Genomic DNA, 19,389 nt, shown 5'->3' with positions numbered 1-19,389 from the left:
AAAGACCAAATCTAAGAATATTAGGAATAGAGGAAAGAGTAGAAACACAGGTCAAAGGCACAGAAAATATTTTCAGCAAAATGATAGAAGAAAGTTTTCCTAACCTAAAAGAAGACACCTAACAACGTTTAAGAAGAGTACAAAACACCAAACAGACTGAACCAAAAAACAAAGTCCCCTTGACACAAAATAATCAAAACATTAAACGTACAGAACAGAGAAAGAATATTGAAAACCGCAAAAGGAAAAGACCAAGTAGCATCTAAAGGCAAAGCTATTAGAATTACACTTAACTTCTCAATGGAGACCCTAAAACCAGAAGGGCCTGGACAGATGTCCTGCAGACTCTAAGAACCCCAAATGTCAGCCATGACTACCACACCCAGCAAAACTTTCACCATAAATGGCATTCCATGATAAAACCAAATTCAAGCAATATATATTTACAAATCTAGCTCTCCACAAGGGGCTAGAAGGTAAACTCTCACCTAAAAAGGTTAACTACATCCAGGAAAGCACAGAAAAAAAATAATCTCAGACCAGCAAAGTCCAAAAGAAAAAAAAAGGAAGCTTTCAAACAGCACCACCACCATCATCAACAACAAAATGACATGGTTCAACAATCATTGGCCACTGAAATCCTTCAACGTCATCTCGATTCCCTGATAAACATACACAGACTAACAGAATGGGTGTGAAAACAGAATCCATCCTCCTGCTGCATCCAAGAAACACACCTTATCATTAAGGATAAACATCACATCAGGGTAAAGAGTTAGAAAAGATATCCCAAGCAAATGGACCTAAGAAACTAACTGGTAGCTGGGCAATGGTGGCTCATGCCTTTAATCCCAGCACTCGGGAGGCAGAGGCAGGCGGATCTCTGTGAGTTCGAGACCAGCCTGGTCTACAGAGCTAGTTCCAGGACAGGCTCCAAAGCCACAGAGAAACCCTGTCTTGAAAAACAAACAAAAAACAAAAACAAAACAAACAAACAAAAAAAGAAACAAACTGGTATTGTCATTTTAGTATCTGACAAAATAGGCTTCAAATCAAAACTAATCAGAAGAGATAGTGAAGGACATATTCATCAAAGGAAAAAATTCACCAAGAGGACATTGCAATTCTTAGCATCCATGCATCAAACCCAAGGCACTTAAGTTTGTAAAAGAAACACTTGTAGAGCTTAATTTACATATTAACACTCACACACTGACTGTGGAAGACTTTTAATAGCCCACTCCCATCAATGGGCAGGTCAACCAAACAGAGAAATGTTGGAGCTAACCAAAGTTATAAACCCAATGAGCCTAACAGATATTTATAGAACATTTTATCCAAACATAAAAGAATATACCTTCTTATATACCTCATGGAACTTTCCTCGAAACTGACCACACACTTAGACACAAAGAGAGTCTCAGCAAATAGAAAAAATTGAAACAACTTCCTGCATCCACTATGGATTAGAGCTGGATATCAACAACAGCAGAAACCTTACAAACTCATGGGACCCAAACAGTTCTCTACAGAATGAAAAATGGTTCAAGGCAGAAATTAACAAAGAAATTAAAGACTTCCTAGAGTTGAGGGAAAATACATAACATATCCAAACTTATGAGACACATTGAAAGCAGTGTTAAGAGGAAAATTCATAGCACTAAGTGCCTACATTAAAAAAAAATTAGAGGTCTTATACTAGCAACTTAACAGCACACCTGAAAGCTCTAGAACATAAAAAGAAATCATACCCAAAAGGAGTAGTTAGCAAGAAATAATCAACTGAGGTCTGAAATCAATAAAGCATAAGGAGAACAATTAAAAAGTCAATGAAACAAAGAGTTGTTTTTCTGAGAAATTCAGTAAGATTGACAAACCCTTACCCAGATTAACTAAAAGGCAGAGAGAGAGAGAGAGAGAGAATATCCAAATGAACAAAATCAGAAACCTAAAGGGGGGCATAACAACAGACACCGAGGAAATCCAGAGAATCATACTGACATACTTTTTTAAAAATGTACTCAAAAAATTACCAAAACTGGAAATTCTAAAATGAATAGATAATTTTCTTGATAAGTATCACTTACCAAAGTTAAATCAAGATCTGACAGGCAATTTAAACAGACCTACCACCACTAGTGAAATAGAAGCAGTCATTAAAAGTCACCCAATCAAAAAAAGCCTAGGGCCAAATGGTTTTAGTACAGAATTCTGCCAGACTTTCAAAGAAGAGTTAATGCCAATCATCTTTAAATTATTCCAAAAAATAGAAACAGAGGGGATATTGCTCAATTTATTGTATGAGGCCACAGTTGTCTTGATCCATAAAGATACAAAAAAAGGAAAAAGAATTACAAATTGACTTTTCTTCGGAACACAGATGCAAAAGTACTCAATAAAATACTTGCGAACTGAATCCAAGAGCACAGCAAAAAGGTCATCCACCATGATCAAGAAGGCTTCATCCCCAAAACGTAGGGATGATTCAACATTCATAAGTTGATAAATGTATTCCACCATATAAACAGACTGAAAGACAAAAATCACAAGATCATCTCATTGGATGCAGAAAAGGCCTTTGACAGAATCCAACACTCCTTCATAAAAGTCCAGGAAAGATTAGTGATATAAGGGACATACCTCAACATAATAAAGACAGTTTACAGCGAGCCCACAGTAAATACCAAAATACATGGAATGAAACTCAAGTTCCACTAAATCAGGAACAAGACAAGGCTGTACACACTCTCTGTGTTTGTTTAAAATAGAACTTCAAGTTTTACCTAGAGCAGTAAGACAACTGAAGGTGATCAAAGAAATACAAATTATAAAGGAAGAAGTCAAATTATCTTTATTTGCAGATGATATGATACTGTACAAAAGTGACCTGAAAAATTCCTCCACGAAACTCTTACAGCTGGTAAACTCCTTCAGCAAAGTAGCTGGCTACAAAACCAACTCACATTTATGTTATGGCTTCCAGTTTGGTGTTTTTATGGAATTCCTAGGTGTGGGAACAAGTGGGTCTCTGATTCTTGTACCTTCCCTTGGGCTCTTTTCCTTCTTTTGCTTTGTCTTGTCCAACTTTGATGTGATAGTTTTTGTTTTATCTTATTATACTTTATTTTGTTGTATTTATATGAATGAATGAATGAATGAATGACCACCTAGCCACTAGGGTAAAGGTTAACTGACCTGTCCCTTTTGCCTGCTGGGACTCCATATACTTGGACTCCATAGGTGTTTTTGTGTGTGTGCTTTTATTTACTTAGTTTGGGGAGGTTTTGTTTGTTTATTGGGTGGTGTTTTATTTATTTTTCTTGCTTTTGGGGGGGTTTGTTCTCCTTTCAGGTTTGTGTTTATTTTTTGAGAATGAACCTAAAGTCAAGTGAGTAGAAATGGGAGTGGATCTGGAAGGACTTGGGGGAGGGGAAGAATATGATCCAAATATATTTAAATTTAAAATAATAAAAACAATACAATTATATAATTAATGAAAAGTTCCATCCATCTGTCCATTGTCCATGCTGGGGAAAAAAATCCCCCCCCACAGATGAAGTTAGCTGCCAGGTAGGGTCAGTTAAGAGCAGGACTCCTTCAGAACATCAATGGTGGAATGAAGGCCTTGACACACCTGATCAGTATTGGATTCCCCACTATCGGGTTCCTCTGTCCATGCAATAAGTCAGAACAGGCTGAATTAATAAGTCCAGATTTAATAAACAGAGCCAAGCAATTCCTAGCGACTCTTGGAAAGGCAGGAGAGAAATCACCTGCTGGTCTGGCGACCAGGTCTTAAATACCCTGCGGGGAGTTGAACACTGGGCCTTACTGTGTTGGACCCTCTGTCTCTGAGCCGTAGTGCCAGTCCCTTAGTCCCCTGGGTTTATAAGAAGTGCTGGGGCACTTTATAAAAACAAAACAAAACAAAAAAAAACTCACTATACTTTTGACTTTTCCTTGATAGGAATTTTGCACCTGAGAAGATCTGGTCCGACAAATTTGTAAATGTAGCTTAAAACATGTAGACTAATTTATTCAACCTGGTTTCTATTTATATCTGAGTTTTAGGACAATTAAATCCTGTAAATAGTTGAGCCAGTTGAACCCAAGGCTTCTATGTTGACCTTAATAGCATAAGAGAAACTTAATTCTTTGGTTTTAAATATCTAAGGACTAATGCTCTATGAAAGCCTGGCTTAAACCTTCACTGCTATGAAGGGAAAATAAGAATATTTAAGCAGTTAATAACTGGAAGGAGCTGAAGACTATTTCTCCCCATGCATAGATAGCACCCATTCTCAAACAAACAGGAACACTCTACGGATTAGGGAGGGAAGTGAGTGGGTTAGAATTATTTAGTGCAGTTTATCTGTAATGCAAGTTCTAATACAATCCCACTGAACCAACGAATTGCAGTATTAAATTTTTAAGATCACCTAATTCAATGCATGTACTTATGACTTCAATGCATAATTGAGAGCAACTTATGTCAGTGGTTGTAATTTTAGTATATTTAACCTTTATCCACATTTCCACAGCCACAGAACAGGGCAATTATAGTACACAGAACTTATATATGGACTAGAAGGGAAAAACTATGTAGATTCTGGCCAAATTCTGATCTAACCACTTAATGAGCAAGCTACCTAAAATCCATTTGAAGTCCACTTTTGGCAAATGAATGTCATGATCGTATGTCTTCATAGGACTGCATGAGGAGATTAAGATGTGTTACATTCGTTTATGCTGTGGAGTATTGATGGAGGAAGGTTATTGGTTAATTATAATAAACCAACTGCTTGGCCTCATAGCTTAGAACATAGATGGGAGGAGGAAACAGAATAGAATTCTGGGCGGAAGGGGAAGTGAGGTCAGACTCTGCTCTGCTCCAGCAGAGCTGTCTGTCGGGTCTCTCCGGGAGCAGAGCAGAGTCTGACCTCACTTCCTCTTCCGCCCAGAATTCTATTCTGTTTCCTCCTCCCATCTATGTTCTAAGCTATGAGGCCAAGCAGTTGGTTTATTATAATTAACCAATAACCTTCCTCCATCAGAGTATTTATTTAATGATGCGAAGACTTGTGTTTGATTAAATAAAATTAACCTGGGGTCAGGAGGGTCAGCAACTAGTTGACAGGAAGTGGTGGGAGGAGCCATGTGTAGCTAGGGTTCTTAAGTGGGGGGTCTAACAGAAGGACACCCTGTTTTGTGGGAGAGGAGAGCTAAGAGAGGTTAGCTACTTGCTATTCAGCCTCTCTGAGCGATCGGAATTTCACCTCAGCCTTTGAGTCCTGAGTTCTGCAGAGGGATAGAGATCTAGAGCAAGTTTCCTTCAGCAGCAGCGAGAGTGCATGGAGCCAAACCACCACTGGTAGCTGTGGAGCTGCAACCGCAGTTGCGTAAGGGGCAGCTACCGAACTGAATGAAAAACAGCAAGAGAATGCTGCCTCAACACAATATCCAACTCTAAAAGAGAACTCATAACTATTCATTTTAATTATTTTTATAAGTCAGAGTTCCACATTGTTCCACATTAAAAAAAAAAAAAAAGGACGTCAAACACAGGCTGGCACCTAATCTTTGCATTAGTTGGCCAAGCTTAGCTGAAGCCTGAGAACCAGTCCTGGAAGGAGGAGCTGAACTCTGTCATAGGGCCCGCTTTAAGCTTCTGCGCTGTGGTGGCTTCCCTTCCGTCAATTTCTAGATTGCCAGTCAGTTTGACCTACCCATGGGCTCACCTCAGAGACGGCTAGCATCCTTACAGCCCACAAATGGCGAGGACTCTTAGAGAATACTAGTTGATGGAAAATTATAGAATCTAAATTATTGGTGAAAGATGACCCGAAGTCCCTGGCCTGCAATTATGGCGAGCATATTCTGCATCCATCCCTTTTTTTATTTCTAGATGTTTATACAACTGGGACCTGGCATCTGCTGCAGGGCTTCGGGTAAGCAGTGCGCGACCTGCAAGAAGCGCATTTCATTGGCTCTGTGTGCGACACGCTTTCAACTTGGGGAGCCTTTCACTTCCCGTCAAATTTTCTTCCTTTTTATTAAGTTACCCGAAGCTGTGCCCAGTTTTCCCCCCCTTCATTATGGTCCATGTTTTTTCAATCAGCGTCTTCCGGACAGACTCTTTATTGTAAGAATCCTCAGAAAATAATTCACCATGGAGATCTGGGTTGAAAGTGGTCAAGATTAAAGGCATTTCTGGGCAGCTCGGATGACTCTGCAGCCTGCGTGTCTCTCAAGGCACAAAGAGCTGTCTGTTTTGAGATAAAAGGAAACCAAAGTAAGCAGGAGTTTTGGAATTACATCCCTAAACATTTAGCTTTACAAAATATAGCCCGTTCTCCCACCTCCCTACCGTAAACTGATGGTTCTCGTGGCTGTCAGTTTAGCTGCAGTTTCTTGCTATTCTTCCTTCAACTCCACAAGCTTGATGCATGGATTTGCTTTATCGATATGAAGTCGAGACACCCCGAAATAACAACCTCCCAAGACCTCACAATATTGGTTGCTCTCACCTTGCAAGGTATTTAGCGACAGAGCAAATTGAATAGAGATGCGCCTCTCCAAAAACTAATATAGAATGCTAAAAAGTGACATAATGGGAGTTGGTGGTGAGAAAAAGGAAGACCAAGAGGTTTATATATAAAACAATAAATGCATGACTACCTAGATGACAACAACCAATCATAACAAAATAGACTCTTGCCAACTATAACAATAACTATATTGCTGTATGACTAACTACTGTATAGAAAAAGAAGTCTTGACAACTTTCCTTCCTACGTGCCTTGCAATAGTTTGAAAATAACCTCTTAGCAATATTATTAGATATTATAATTGGGTGGCATTATCAAAATCATCAGAGAAACCTTGCTGCCTCTTCCTTCTAATTCTCAATTAAATTAGTAATTCATAAGTTTGTGGGCACTGTTGACCCCCTCGTTTCTTTATCGATGCTACAGAAAGCATGATCTGAAGTGTGTAAGTATCCCAGCTCTAGAAGAGACGTTAATTCAGTGCCCAAGCTGCATGCTCCGAAGCCAGAGAGAGATGAGGAGGGGGAATGTGGGGGGGGGGATGAGGAGGTGAGCTCGTGGGCTTTGGGGCGAATTGATGTTACTGAAATCCTGGTGTTATTGTTCTACACCTTCTGTGGCCTTGCCTTTGTCTTTTAACCACAGCACCTTCCTAGCTGGTCCCAAACATGGACTGACTGACCTTTTCAAGACTGATACAATTCTTCCCAGAATCCTCTAGGTAGACATTCTCACTCTCTCATTGGTCAAGACTGTTTCCCATGTTTGTTGCTGAAACAAGTCACCGAGCAAATAAATTTCCAGGGACATAGCTGATTATATTCATAATCAGGTTCTTCTAGCAAAAGGGCCCCTCTTTGGTAGTTAGAGTGCCTGCCACAGAACGCAGTCTTACTGCGACGGGTGGGTGAATGTCTTATCAATCCCTGCTTCCTGTAATCAGATAGGTAATTTGGTTTGCTGATCTCCCCATTAATTTCCATCTAGGTGCCTTGTGGAAATGGGAGACCTTTAGGGGGCAGGCTTAGGATAAAGTACCGGGGCCACTAGATACAAGTCCAAAGAGCCACCAGGTCCCTTCACCCATGTCAGTCCTCAACACCGACCTCTTCTTGTATCGGTGCTTTCCAGTTGTGTTCCTAAGGGAGCTGATTTCTGCTTGTAATGGAGGGTTCCACAGATCTTTCTGGGTGAATGCTTTATGCAAAGTGCCCCCAAACCAGCACAAATGTCCTTGTTCACTGGGCGTCATGTCTGTAAAATGTTTGTTCCCTTTGGAGATGAGTCTCGATAGAATACGCTGCTTCTCCTTTGGGAGTGACATTTGAGGGACCCATTGACTGAAAAGTCGTGAGTTCGTCTGGACAATGTCACCGACAGGCTGCATTTCCCGGTCAGTCTCTTCTCCGTAGTGTTTTGTTACCTCCTGATGGTTCTCCGGACCGTTTAGGCAGTCTCACAGGCTGATGTCCTTCTCCACACTCCCCACAGTCTTCAAGTTCCTGGGGTGTTAGTCCCTTGGTAGGAAGTCCATTATTAGACTTTCAATTTCCAAATTGCTGTTGCTGATTCCTTTCCTGCCTCTAGGACTACAAACATGAACACACATGAGCTCCATGGCTGTTCGTTTCCACAGGGATCTCTTTGTATTTTTGCATCAAAATCTAAATCTGATCCTTTGATGAATCTCTCCAAAGACAGTCATCCTCTGGTCTTCACGTCTGAAGGGGGCAGGTCACGACTGCACCCTCTTCTGCTCTGCTGTAATAATTCAACACGCGGTGACAGTGAGCTGGGTGAGCCACCTGAAAGCTCAAGAATTCTCAAGAATGCCTTAGCGGTTTATCTAATGTTCACAAAATGACCTGCATGTGTGTGGGTACAGAAAATTTGGGTTTTAATTGTCACCAAAAGAGTTTTGTGATACTCTGACAGAATGCCACAACTGACCTTTTTGTGCCTATTTTTTTTTAATTGCCGTATCTATTGTCCCCAAACACTGCACATCACGGGGTCTGATGGATAGTCTTAGAATATTCTGATAGACGTTGACTGTCTTTCATGTGACAGGTCTTCTGTATTGGGGTATAAGCATCACATCCAAGGAACTGATTATTGAACTGATTAATAAGCTTCAAGCAACAATAATAGAAACTCAGGGCTGGGGAGATGACTCAGCTGCCATGAACGCAGACGAGGATCTGAGTTCAGATCCCCTGCACCAATTTTAAAAAGCCAGGCACAGTAGTGTGTGTCTGCAACACAGAGTTGCAGGGAGGTGGGGCGGTGAGACTGGCTGGATCCCTGGAGTTTACGGCCAGTCAACCTAGCGGAATCAGTGAGCTCCGGGTTTAGTGAGAGACCTTGTTTCAAAAAGAGAGAATGGTGGAGGAAGGCACCTCCGGCCTCCACATGCGCTTACACACATGCACACACAGACACACACAGAGAGATGAACTCAATACAACTTAAAACAATAAGATAATTTATTTCCTCTTATTAAAAGGAGTTCCGACGGAGCACAGATCTAGAGTTAGGTAAGTAACCCCGTGACTCAGGGCTTTTGTTTCTCCATGTTTTTGCTGTCCTCAGGGTTGCAGTTTCCTCTTCACGCTGCCATCTTCCCTCGGTAACTTTTGGTCCAGATGTTTCTACGCAGATGCAGCAGCACTCGGAGGAAGAAGGTGACGACTTCTGGCCTTACCTCCTTGAGAGGAAGGGAATCCTCCCAAAAAAGGACACCTCTCTGTTTCCCCCTCGGTGGCCATAACCCTGCCATGCATCTAACCAAACACAATGAGCCAGTGACTATGACAACCACGTGGACTAAGGCCAATCAAGAAGCAACTTGTGGGACCCCTGCCCCACCCAGAAGAGAACTGCCTGAGACTGGGATTCTGCAATGAGCAGGAGTGGAGGGATGGATGCTGTTCAACGACAAAACCTCTGAGAACACAGATGTGTTAATATAACTGTTTTTTCTGTCAGAACTTTGGACAAGGCTTAGGGAGAAGACATCTACCTGGAGATTGGACAGAAAGGTGGGTGCTAGACACAGAACACCACCTTCTGACCCTAACCACCACTCACCTCATTCCAGGCCGCTTATTCTCAGTGTCCACAGTTGTCTCTGTTTCTCTCACTTGGCAGAATGTTTCTGATGGGCCAACCAATCATCACAAGTCAGGAACCCTGAGTAAAATCCATAACTTGGTTGTCTTTTATCGGGGGTCACATCCTGTGAACATTCGTATTTTGAAGTGAACCTCCTAACCCTAACCCTAAGTATCAGCTCCTTTCTAGGGGTTGGATTGGGCCACAGGAGCCCCAAGAACTCCAAGGTCCTAGCGCTGTGGCTCTGTGATACTCAAGGATAAGGATATGTTAAGACCATCTAGCGGTGTGCCCGTGACCAGCTTTCTCCTCCTCTGACTGATGGAGGGACTCCAGACACAGTGGAGTTCCTGGGGACCCCCAAGCAGTTTCTGTGACTGATGGAGGGACTCCAGACACAATGGAGTTCCCGGGGACCTCCAAGCGGTTTTCCTTCTTTTACGGTTTGTCACCAGAACTCCTTTTGTTCTGAGACCGTCAGACATTCCACCAGACACGAGAATGCAAGTCACACCATGGGCTGCCCCAAAACCTTTTCTGCCCGCCTGCCTTCGAGAGACTTGGAACAGAGGCGACTGAGGGAGAGAGGGACGTTCCTCTCACGTCTGAGCCTAACAGGGTGTATTATTAGCCAATTCTTGGCATTGAGGTTAGAAATCAGGTCCAGTATCTCTAATTCAATCCCAATTTTCTTTTGGAGTTCTAATCATTTTAGACCTTAGCACATCCAGAACTATGATCTAAACACTCAATTCCTCAGTCTATTTAACTCATGTGGCTATGAGTCACTGTTAATAGGTTCAACAGATATTCTGGTTTCCAAGCTGCATATCCAAAGACGGGGTTTTAATTATTTTTCTTAGTGATTTGCTCATGTCTGCATACCAAGAGTCAGGCTTGGCTGACCAAAGGCATCTTGAAATATTTAACTTAAAATTCGGCCTAGGACTGAGATACTGAGACATGCCAAGTCTAAGCTTTCTATCTGGAGACACGGGTCATTTTTCTAAGCTAAGTTTTAAACCAAGCTATAGTAGGAGGAAAGGATCAGCTACAGCAGTCATACATTTTCTATGTTAGCCTCCATATGCAGAATGAATAAATAAAATTTGTGTGCCATATTCCAGAAAGAACTATGCTGTGTCTTCTGAAAAATGGGAGAGGAGGAGGAAAGGAAATTTTATCTAGTGAATGATTCTAGAATGGCGGTAAAATACAGAGTATCATTAGGCCAGTTGTCTTCACACACATCTAGATATATATACACATACATGTGCAATGTGCCTTTGCTAAACTTACATATATGTAGTCACAGTAAACGTAAAGTGTTGCTCCCTGGACTGCTCACACAACATTGCCGTCTATAAACATACTTCAGTTTGTTTGTCCCTGGAGGCGTTAATACTGAAGTACGTACATTTCTGTTCATTCTTTATAAAACTGCAATTCTTTATGTATTCTCAATCTCTCACATATACAAATTCAGTTTTTGCTTCACTGTATACTTGTTGAGTGGAGGCCACATGCATGCAGTCTCCTGAGCATTTTGTGAACATTTAGGCTCTGTCTGGCCTTAAAAACCTAGGAGATCCCTCATCTCATGATAATCACCTTTGGGGAGCCAGGTGTCTAGCTCAAAAAGCAATCATGTAGCATGCTTGAAGCCCCGAGTTCCACCTCTAGCACCTGGACTACAGCAACAACAAGATCAAAACACCTTTGGACCATATGATGTCTGGAAAACTTACCCATGAGAAGGATGGAAGGTCCTAGCTCTCTTCAGAGGCATCTGGCTAGGAATTAGGTACTGTAAGATACTATTAAGAATACTAATGTTTAGCCAGGCAGTGGTGGCACACACCTTTAATCCCAGTACTAAAAAAGCAGAGGCAGGCATTAAATCTCTGTGTGTTGAAGGTCAGTCTGGTCTACAGAGCGAGTTCCAGGACAAGCTTCAAAGCTACAGAGAAACCCTGTCTTGAAAAACCAAAACCAAAACCAAACCAAAACAAAAGAATGCTAATATTTTAGCCAGGCGGTGGTGTTGTGCACCTTTAATCCCAGTACTAGAAGGCAGAGGCAGGCATGGTGTGGGAATTCCTTCTGTATATGTGTTGCTTTTATTGGTTAATAAATAAAGAAGCTGGCTTGGCCTGTGACGGGGCAGAGCAGAGCTAGGCAGGAAAACTAATCTGAACGCTGGGAAAAAGAAGGGGTGGAATCTTGAGACACCATGCAACTGCCAGAGGGGAAAGACACAAGCTGTCAGCTGGAACCTTGCTGGTAGGCCACAAACCTCCTGGTAAAACATAAAATAATAGAAATGGGTTAACCAAAGATATAAGAGCTAGCTATCAATAGCTTAAGTCATTGGCCAATCAGTGATTTAAATAATATAGTTTCTGTGTGATTATGTCGGGGCTGAGCAGCCGGGAACAAGCAATCAGCCTCCACCAACACAGGCAGAGCTCTGCGAGTTCATGTTCAGCCTGGTCTACATAGTGAGCTCTGGTCAGCTAGGGCTACATAGTAAGAAACTGTTTCAAAACAACAGCAACAAGAAGAATGTTGATGTTTAAATATACCACATTTTCATGATCCATTGTTAGTTGATAGATATCGAGGCTGTTTCCATTTCCTAGCTATTGGGAATAGGGAGGCAGTGAACATGGATGAACAGGTATCTCTATGCATACACTCGAGGAGAAAAGTAATCCTCAGTCTTCCCCAGCCGTGGGCTCTGCAAGCTACGATAATGACAGGCCTGGCGAGACACACCCGTAACTGCGGTAGCAACACAAGCATCACTTTCTGCTTGGATTAAGTCCCATCCCAAGATAAAGCCCATACCCAGCACCACTGTCAGTCCAAGACCCTGTTACCAGGTAGGTCCTGGGATCTAGGCAAGAAACTATTACTATTATTCTTCTAATGGCCATAGTGCTAAGCTGACCTCTGACGGCTTGTGGTCACACTCCTGGATTAATGCATCTATGAACTTTCATTCGAGAAGATTCTGTTCCCAGCAGATAATGACTAGAGACCCATAACTGGCTGATGTCGAGAGAATAAAAGGCCGTAGACTGTTCAGCCTTAACTAGACCATATGTAGATCGCATCCTTTCTCCCACAGCTCAGGCTTCATCCACAAGAGAGAGAAGACAGAAGAGGCAGAGGCAGTGGATGACTGCGGGGACCAGCATCTTCCGGACTCCACAGGTCAGTTTCACGGATGAACTCATAGCGGCTCTGACAGCATGTGTGGGATCTGTGCAGCCTCAACCAGCCCAGCTCCAGCGTGGAGATGGGACCTGGGCAGGAGGCTCCCACCTCTAGTCACGGGACTACTGGAAATTGGCAGCTGCGAGGAGGGGGAGAGTCAGGTGTTGTTGTTTTGTTTTATGAGAGTGTTGCTCTGGTAGGTCAACCATGTGCCAGTGGAAGGCCACACACACAAGAACATACAGGCAGCACAAACTGGACTTAATGAACATTTAAAGAAAAGACACAAGGTTGGCTGGATATGGAAGAGGAGGATCTGGGAGAAGATGGAGGACCAAAACCAAATATGATAAAAACACACTGCATGAAATCCTCAAAGAACTATTTTTGTGTGTGTGTGAGAAAAAAGAACGCTACTATTACCAGTAAGTCTAGAGAATGAGGATGTACCAGCTGGTGTCGTGTTTGTCTTGCTTGCATGGTTCCTAGGTTCAGTCCCCAGCACTATAAGACAGAACATGGCCGCACATGTCTGTCCCCTCAGCACTGTGGAGGACAAGGATGGAAGATCAAAAATTCAAGGTCAACCTCAGCTACAAGGCAAGATCAAAGCAAGTCTGGGATACACAAGACCCTGTTTCAAGTGATATTAATAATAGGTCTATATCAGGAACCTCTTTAATGTTTAGTAGGCTAAGCTGTTGGAGATCCCAGCAGTTTGACAGAACAACCTAGCAGGCCCTTCTCTTACATCTGCTGTTCCTGGTTGCCCTGAGGAGGAGATGTTACCCAAGCAGGAACTCCACTCCTGGCTGCAACAAACAATACAGCCATCGCTGTTTCTGAATGCACAAACTTCCGCTTCAAGAGAGCCTGCCCTAGCTACAGTGTTGCAGTCTACATTAGCAGAGAACCTCCTATCGGTTGAACCTCCCTCCCAGGAGTCCAGCCTGTGACAGCTACTGAAGACCCTGCCCTTACCTGCCCTTGAGCTCAGAAAGACAGCTCCAGTAAAAAGTGTGCAACTGCAGGCTTGTGACTTGCAAACTTGGAAGTAGGCATGTGCAGCACACAACACCAGTCTGCGCTCTATGCGCTACCTACCATACAGCTCGCGAGCTTCAGGGAAGGGGCTGGAGGTTGAAACACACAAACACACACAGACAGAGAGACAGAGACATGGACCTCTAGTCACTGGTGAGAAACCCTTTCTTCAATAGCGCCACAGAGGCTTATATTACCCAACGCAGTCAGGCGGGCCAACAGGTGAAAACCTTATCCTCTGATCCTCAAGGCCAAGGCAACACGTGCTCGTGAAGCAGAGCTGGTAAACAACTTTGACACAGCTTTCAGTAACCCAAATCAGAAGGAAAGTAAAGATCTCTAGCAGGGAAGAGCAGCTGGAGGCCAGGACTCCAAATGGTCCTAACAGGCATGTGGCAGGCTGGATTGTAATCCCAGAAGTAGCGTGTCACACCCGTCTTCTGGCTAGATAGACAGACTGCTTGCCCCTCTTCTGGGGCTAGTCTGGGAGACTGCTCACCTTCACACTGACACCTGCTCCCACGCCCACATCTTGCCAAGTGTTTTAGCATTAGGCCCCATACAGGCTTCTACTTTGCCAATTCATAGTCATTATTGGGAGTTGAGTGGGCTGAGACGATTGCATTTTGATTTGATTCTGAGTGGACAAAGTCATGGGCTTTCAGTCCTAGGGTGGGAGTAGCAACAAGGGGGTACCTGGAGAGCTCCTAAAGGGCAGGAGCCTCAGTAGCCACAGCTCAGGGCTGTAACACCCAATAGGAGGCCAAGAGCCTCAGTACCCAAGGCTCTAAGTGTAAGCAATGAGCCTCTGACTTGAGCACCCAAAGCAATAAGCCCCTGGCTTTGAAAGCTTGCAGCCAAAAGTCTCCAGTTCCCAGGGCTTAGAGCTAAAACCTTCTGGATTTGGGAGGCCAGCTTGTGAGCTGCTGGGACTGTCAGGGCAGCCTCTCTGCCCGTCTGTGATTCCATCCAGATCAAAAAGAACTTCAGCCAGGCACGTGAGACACCCAGAGTCTGAGGGCCAGAGACCAAGAGGGAGTGATGCCTGTCAGTTGAGGAAACGCAGGCCTGCCGTTTTGTTCTTTCTGTTTGCCCAAAGCCTGCCGAGGGGGACAGCTTTAGACACACCATGCTGTCCTTTTCCCAGACTGCCTGTCCCAGCTGTGGGAGTGGGTAAGAGCTGCAACGTGCCAGCAAGGGCTTGCCAGTGACCGGCTTTGACAGAGCAAGGCATTTCAAGTGAAGCAATTGGAAGTGCACAAACCACTGGGTCCACGGTTTTCCCAGCTACAGTGTGGCGCGTGGCATCTATTCAGACAAAGGAATTCCTGGAATCCCTAGGATCGATCCCTAAGGAGATCAGTCCACAAACTAGCTAATACTTTGGGGGAAATTACAGCGAGACCATTACAGTGTTTTATTTTCTTCTGAGTTTAGGAAAAATATTTCTAATTCACTGCTGATTTCATGCTTCTTAACCCTGACTGGAGAAATGGCTCGGTGGTTAAGAGCACTGGTTGCTCTTCCAGAGGACCTTGGCTCAATTCCTAGCACCCACATGGCAGCTCACAACTGTCTGTAACTCCAGTTCCAGGGGATCTGACACTTTCACACCAATGCACATGAAATAAATTATAAATATAAAACATCATAGTCTGAGCTGGCCGTGCCCGCACTGACCTGTAATCCCAGCACTGGAAAGGCAGAGGCAGGAGGATTGCCACAGGTTGAGGTCAGCCAGGTCTACCTAGTGAGATTCTATCTAAAAACAAACAAATATAAAAACAGCAAAAGATTTAAAGAAATATGACATAAATAATAGTATGTGATGATCTGCTTACTTTATATATATGTGTGTGAGGAGTTAGCAGAATCTTTGCACAAGTACGTTGAAATTCGGCATATGTGAAAGATGTGTAGGAAACATATAGAGCATGCGCACATTTAAAGTGTACGTTTGCAGAATAATTTATTTGGAAAACTTTGGTTTGTTTCGAGACAGTAGTTCCCTGTGTAACCTTCTCTGTCTTGGAACTCAACTCTCTAGATCAGGCTGGCCTTGAACTCAGAGCTCGACTATCTCTGCCTCTGTCTCCTCAGTGCTGGGATTAAAGACGTGCATCACCATCGCATGTCTTTTAAAACTTTTTAAAAGGACATTTTAATCAAAACTCTAAGTAGGGTCATCCTTACCTCCTTTTGTGGCAGAAAATTAGAAAGATTTCCATCAAAGTTTTTCTTGTCTATTTTTCTTCTGGGGATGGAAAATAGAAACCTCAGGTTTGGCTCCACACCTAACCCATCTCTTTCCATTTGCGCTGAGAGGTTACCACCACACATTCCAATTCTTTGGCAGCCGCCCCAGCAGGCCTCCCTCCTCCAGGCAAGGATTGCCATGAACTTCACTTCCCACCGCCCGCTGACTCTGGGCTCGAGCTGTTTGGACATTTCAGCTTAGCCGTTTAAGCTTCCCTCGTTCTCTGGATGGACACATTGCCATTGTGAGTTCACGGCAGCCGGACTCCTCTGCAAGTGACACTGTGGCTGCTGTGAGGCCTTTGCCTCCTGGAGTCAAACTCTCGGACTTGGACCGTGGGCAGCGAGCTATTGCAGAGCCTGCTTCCCAAGCAGAGAGGCAGCAGCCGGTCTCCGTGTGGTTATTAGAAATTACATCTTTCGTCTCCCGGTGGGTGTGTGCACTCACTGTTGCCTTGGCGATGCCGTGTTTTCCAGAGGCAGCTTGTGGACACACCCGCTGGTGGCACATTTCTGGGTGGAACTGAGGCAGCAGGAAAACTGACTTTAGTGATGGCTGGACATTCCAGACTGGTTTTACCTGGAAAGCTTAAGTGAGATTTCTTCAAAAAAAAAAAATCTAGGCTTGCGAGAGAATGGGGGAGAAAGAGCAGGAGTCATGCAGAGCCCAGCAGCCAGACATACAGAAGGAAAGAAAGGTAAATAAGTCCAGAGGCAAAACATGAATGAAGAGAAACAGGTTAATATAAATTTAAATATCTAGCCAGGAACAAGCCTAAACTAAGGCCAAACATTAACACCTGACAATAAGTCTCTGTGTCATGATTTGGGAACTGGTTGGTGGCCCAAAAGACCTGGCACAAGACACTGACAAACGCAACTGTCCTCATTGTCCTCGGTTAAAAAGAAGCTCCTGGTTGATTAGCTACGCCATCATTAATCCGAAAAATTACACTACTTCCTGTGTCAGTACTTAAATATCTCGTCACACAATACAATCCTTTATACAAAGAAAATTTTATTGATGAAAAGATCACACAAAAAAGTTCTTGTGTACAAAGTTTGCAAATGTGGAAAAGTTAACATTTACAACATTTTCCATACAGTACATGACAATTTTAATTTAAACTTTATCAGATGATCAAACGGCCCAAAAGCATCCAAGAAAATGCTGCTCATGAAATAATACTTAATGAGAAACAAAATTAAAGAAATTCCTTGGTGTTTTCAAGTGTGTTGTTCAAACTCCATCTGCTCATGCAGGGTTACACCCCTTCTGTTTCCTACTGCTGTTAGCACGCTTTCTTTTGCATGTTTTGTTGCAGATATGAATTTTGCCTGGCATCTGAAAAAGATACAATGCAAAGTGACTGTATTAATCTAAAAAACTTAAGTTTTAAAGAAGGGTGAAAACTAATGTGGTGGCTGAAGCCTTTAGTCCTAGCACCTGGGAGGCAGAGGGAGCGACATTTTGTTAGTTCAAGGCCAGCCTGGTCTACATACTCAGTTCCAGGACAGGGTTTACATAGTAAGACCCTGTCTCAAAAAAAATATATATAATAAAATAAAAGTTATGAGCAACTATAAATATCCATAATTCAATCTTGAGTGGTCACAAAACCTTAAAAAATAAAAAAGGAACTCAGCAGTTTGGTGTAATTTATAAAACTAACATTTCACCTGCTAATTGAAGATGCAGAAGGTAGGAGGCAAGGCAATCAAGGAGGGACACTGTCTGCACAGGCATCTCCTTTCAAAGACCTGGGAAACCTTCAAATGCCAACACTTATAAAATTCACACAAGAATGCTGTTTTACAGGTTTCTGAAAAATTCAGTGTAACAGCTACCATAGTATCAAAGTGTTATCAAAATATTAGAATAACAGCATAAAAATATTTGAACCGATTTTTCAGGATTTTCAAAAAATTTCAAATACATAAGTATTTTCAAATATATTTACATATAAAAGGTTCAATGATGAGTTTTAAATACTTCAGTAAAGAAAAATCCTGGTTTTATGTCAAAAAAATGAAACAGCATAACATCTTAAAAATACTTTAATAAAAGAATCTTCACAAATAGAAGGAAGATTCCTCTAATGCCCTCCCCACCCCCTACAGTTCAAAAATATTATTAACCTGAATGTTTCCGCTTTTCCAGCTATAAATGCATTGTGTTATTCTTGAAATCTGCACCTCCCACCCCCAGTATAACAGTAGACAAAAAGCCAGCAGTGGCGGCGCATGCCTTTAATCCCAGCACTCAGGAGGCAGAGGCAGGCAGATCTTTGAGTCTGAAGCCAGCCTGGTCTACAGAGTGAGTTCCAGGAAAGTCAGGGCTACAGAGAGAAACCCTGTCTCAAAACAACAAACAAACAACTGGACAGTAGACAAAGCTAGTTTAGGTGCAAAGAAGAATGTAACCTTGATTTTCTTTCTGCAGTGCTGGGAGATGAGCCCAGGTCCTCAAGTACCGGGGTGAGGGCTCTAGCACTCTGTTTAGTCTCCCCTGCGGTGGTTTTGTAAAAGAGACAATGCATTGGATAAAATGTTTCTTCAAGTGTCTGAATGAGCAGCTGTACCCTGCTCTTTTCTAACTCCGGAGGCTGAGCGGACGAGCAGAGAGGCCGAGCCTTTGAGGCTGCTCGCCTCTGAAGAACTGGGGACCTGCCAACTGTTGCACTTCACCGGGCCAGTCTCAGTGACATCGTTCTTTGGGCTTACCCTAGAAAAGAAGAGAGTTGAGATGCGCACATACAGAGGCACAAAGGATGCCAACCATCTCTCTAGCTGCTGCTCCTTTACCCGCAAGCAGCTCTGGCTCTATCAGAAGACAATCCCCTAAAGCTCTTGGGTAGCACTTCAAATCACAAATGATTTTCTCAGATACAACCTTCGCTGACTTCAGAGACTTCACCTAGTACTGTCCTGTATGGCCTGGCCTGGGATCTCGCAGGGAACACTTTCTCGGGCAGATTCCTGCTCCCAGCGTTCTGATCCCCCAGCATTGTTAAAACACAGTTTTAGGAATACAAAGACCAGCAAGACCTCAGCTCACACCCAGGGGAGGGTAAAGAATCTGGCTAGTTACAGCCAGGAATATGGAAGCATTATGGGAACACAAAGTATATTCAGCCCTGTCTGAAAGGGCATAGGTAGAACAACCTTGAGTTTGCTATAGTCGGCTATCAACATTCTAGGCAGG

At 43.2% G+C, this 19,389-nt stretch overlaps 1 protein-coding gene across 5 annotated transcripts in view; it reads right to left on the bottom strand.

The window, feature by feature from the left end:
* Window positions 1-17,191: 17,191 nt before the first annotated feature.
* The window catches only part of Fzd6 (frizzled class receptor 6), a 30,889-nt gene continuing 28,691 nt past the window's right edge, over window positions 17,192-19,389 (bottom strand). For all 5 annotated transcript variants that reach the window (XM_050163042.1, XM_050163033.1, XM_050163024.1 and 2 more), the window contains exon 7: window positions 17,192-18,909. In XM_050163042.1, the coding sequence (XP_050018999.1) occupies window positions 18,741-18,909 (169 nt within the window). In that variant the 3' untranslated portion in view covers window positions 17,192-18,740. The remainder of the gene's footprint in view (window positions 18,910-19,389) is intronic.

Source organism: Alexandromys fortis, unplaced genomic scaffold (assembly GCF_014885135.2).
Source record: "Alexandromys fortis isolate MF-2015 unplaced genomic scaffold, M_Fortis_MF-2015_v1.1 scaffold_17, whole genome shotgun sequence".
Lineage (NCBI taxonomy): Eukaryota > Metazoa > Chordata > Mammalia > Rodentia > Cricetidae > Alexandromys > Alexandromys fortis.
This window is presented reverse-complemented; position numbering and strand designations above follow the sequence as displayed.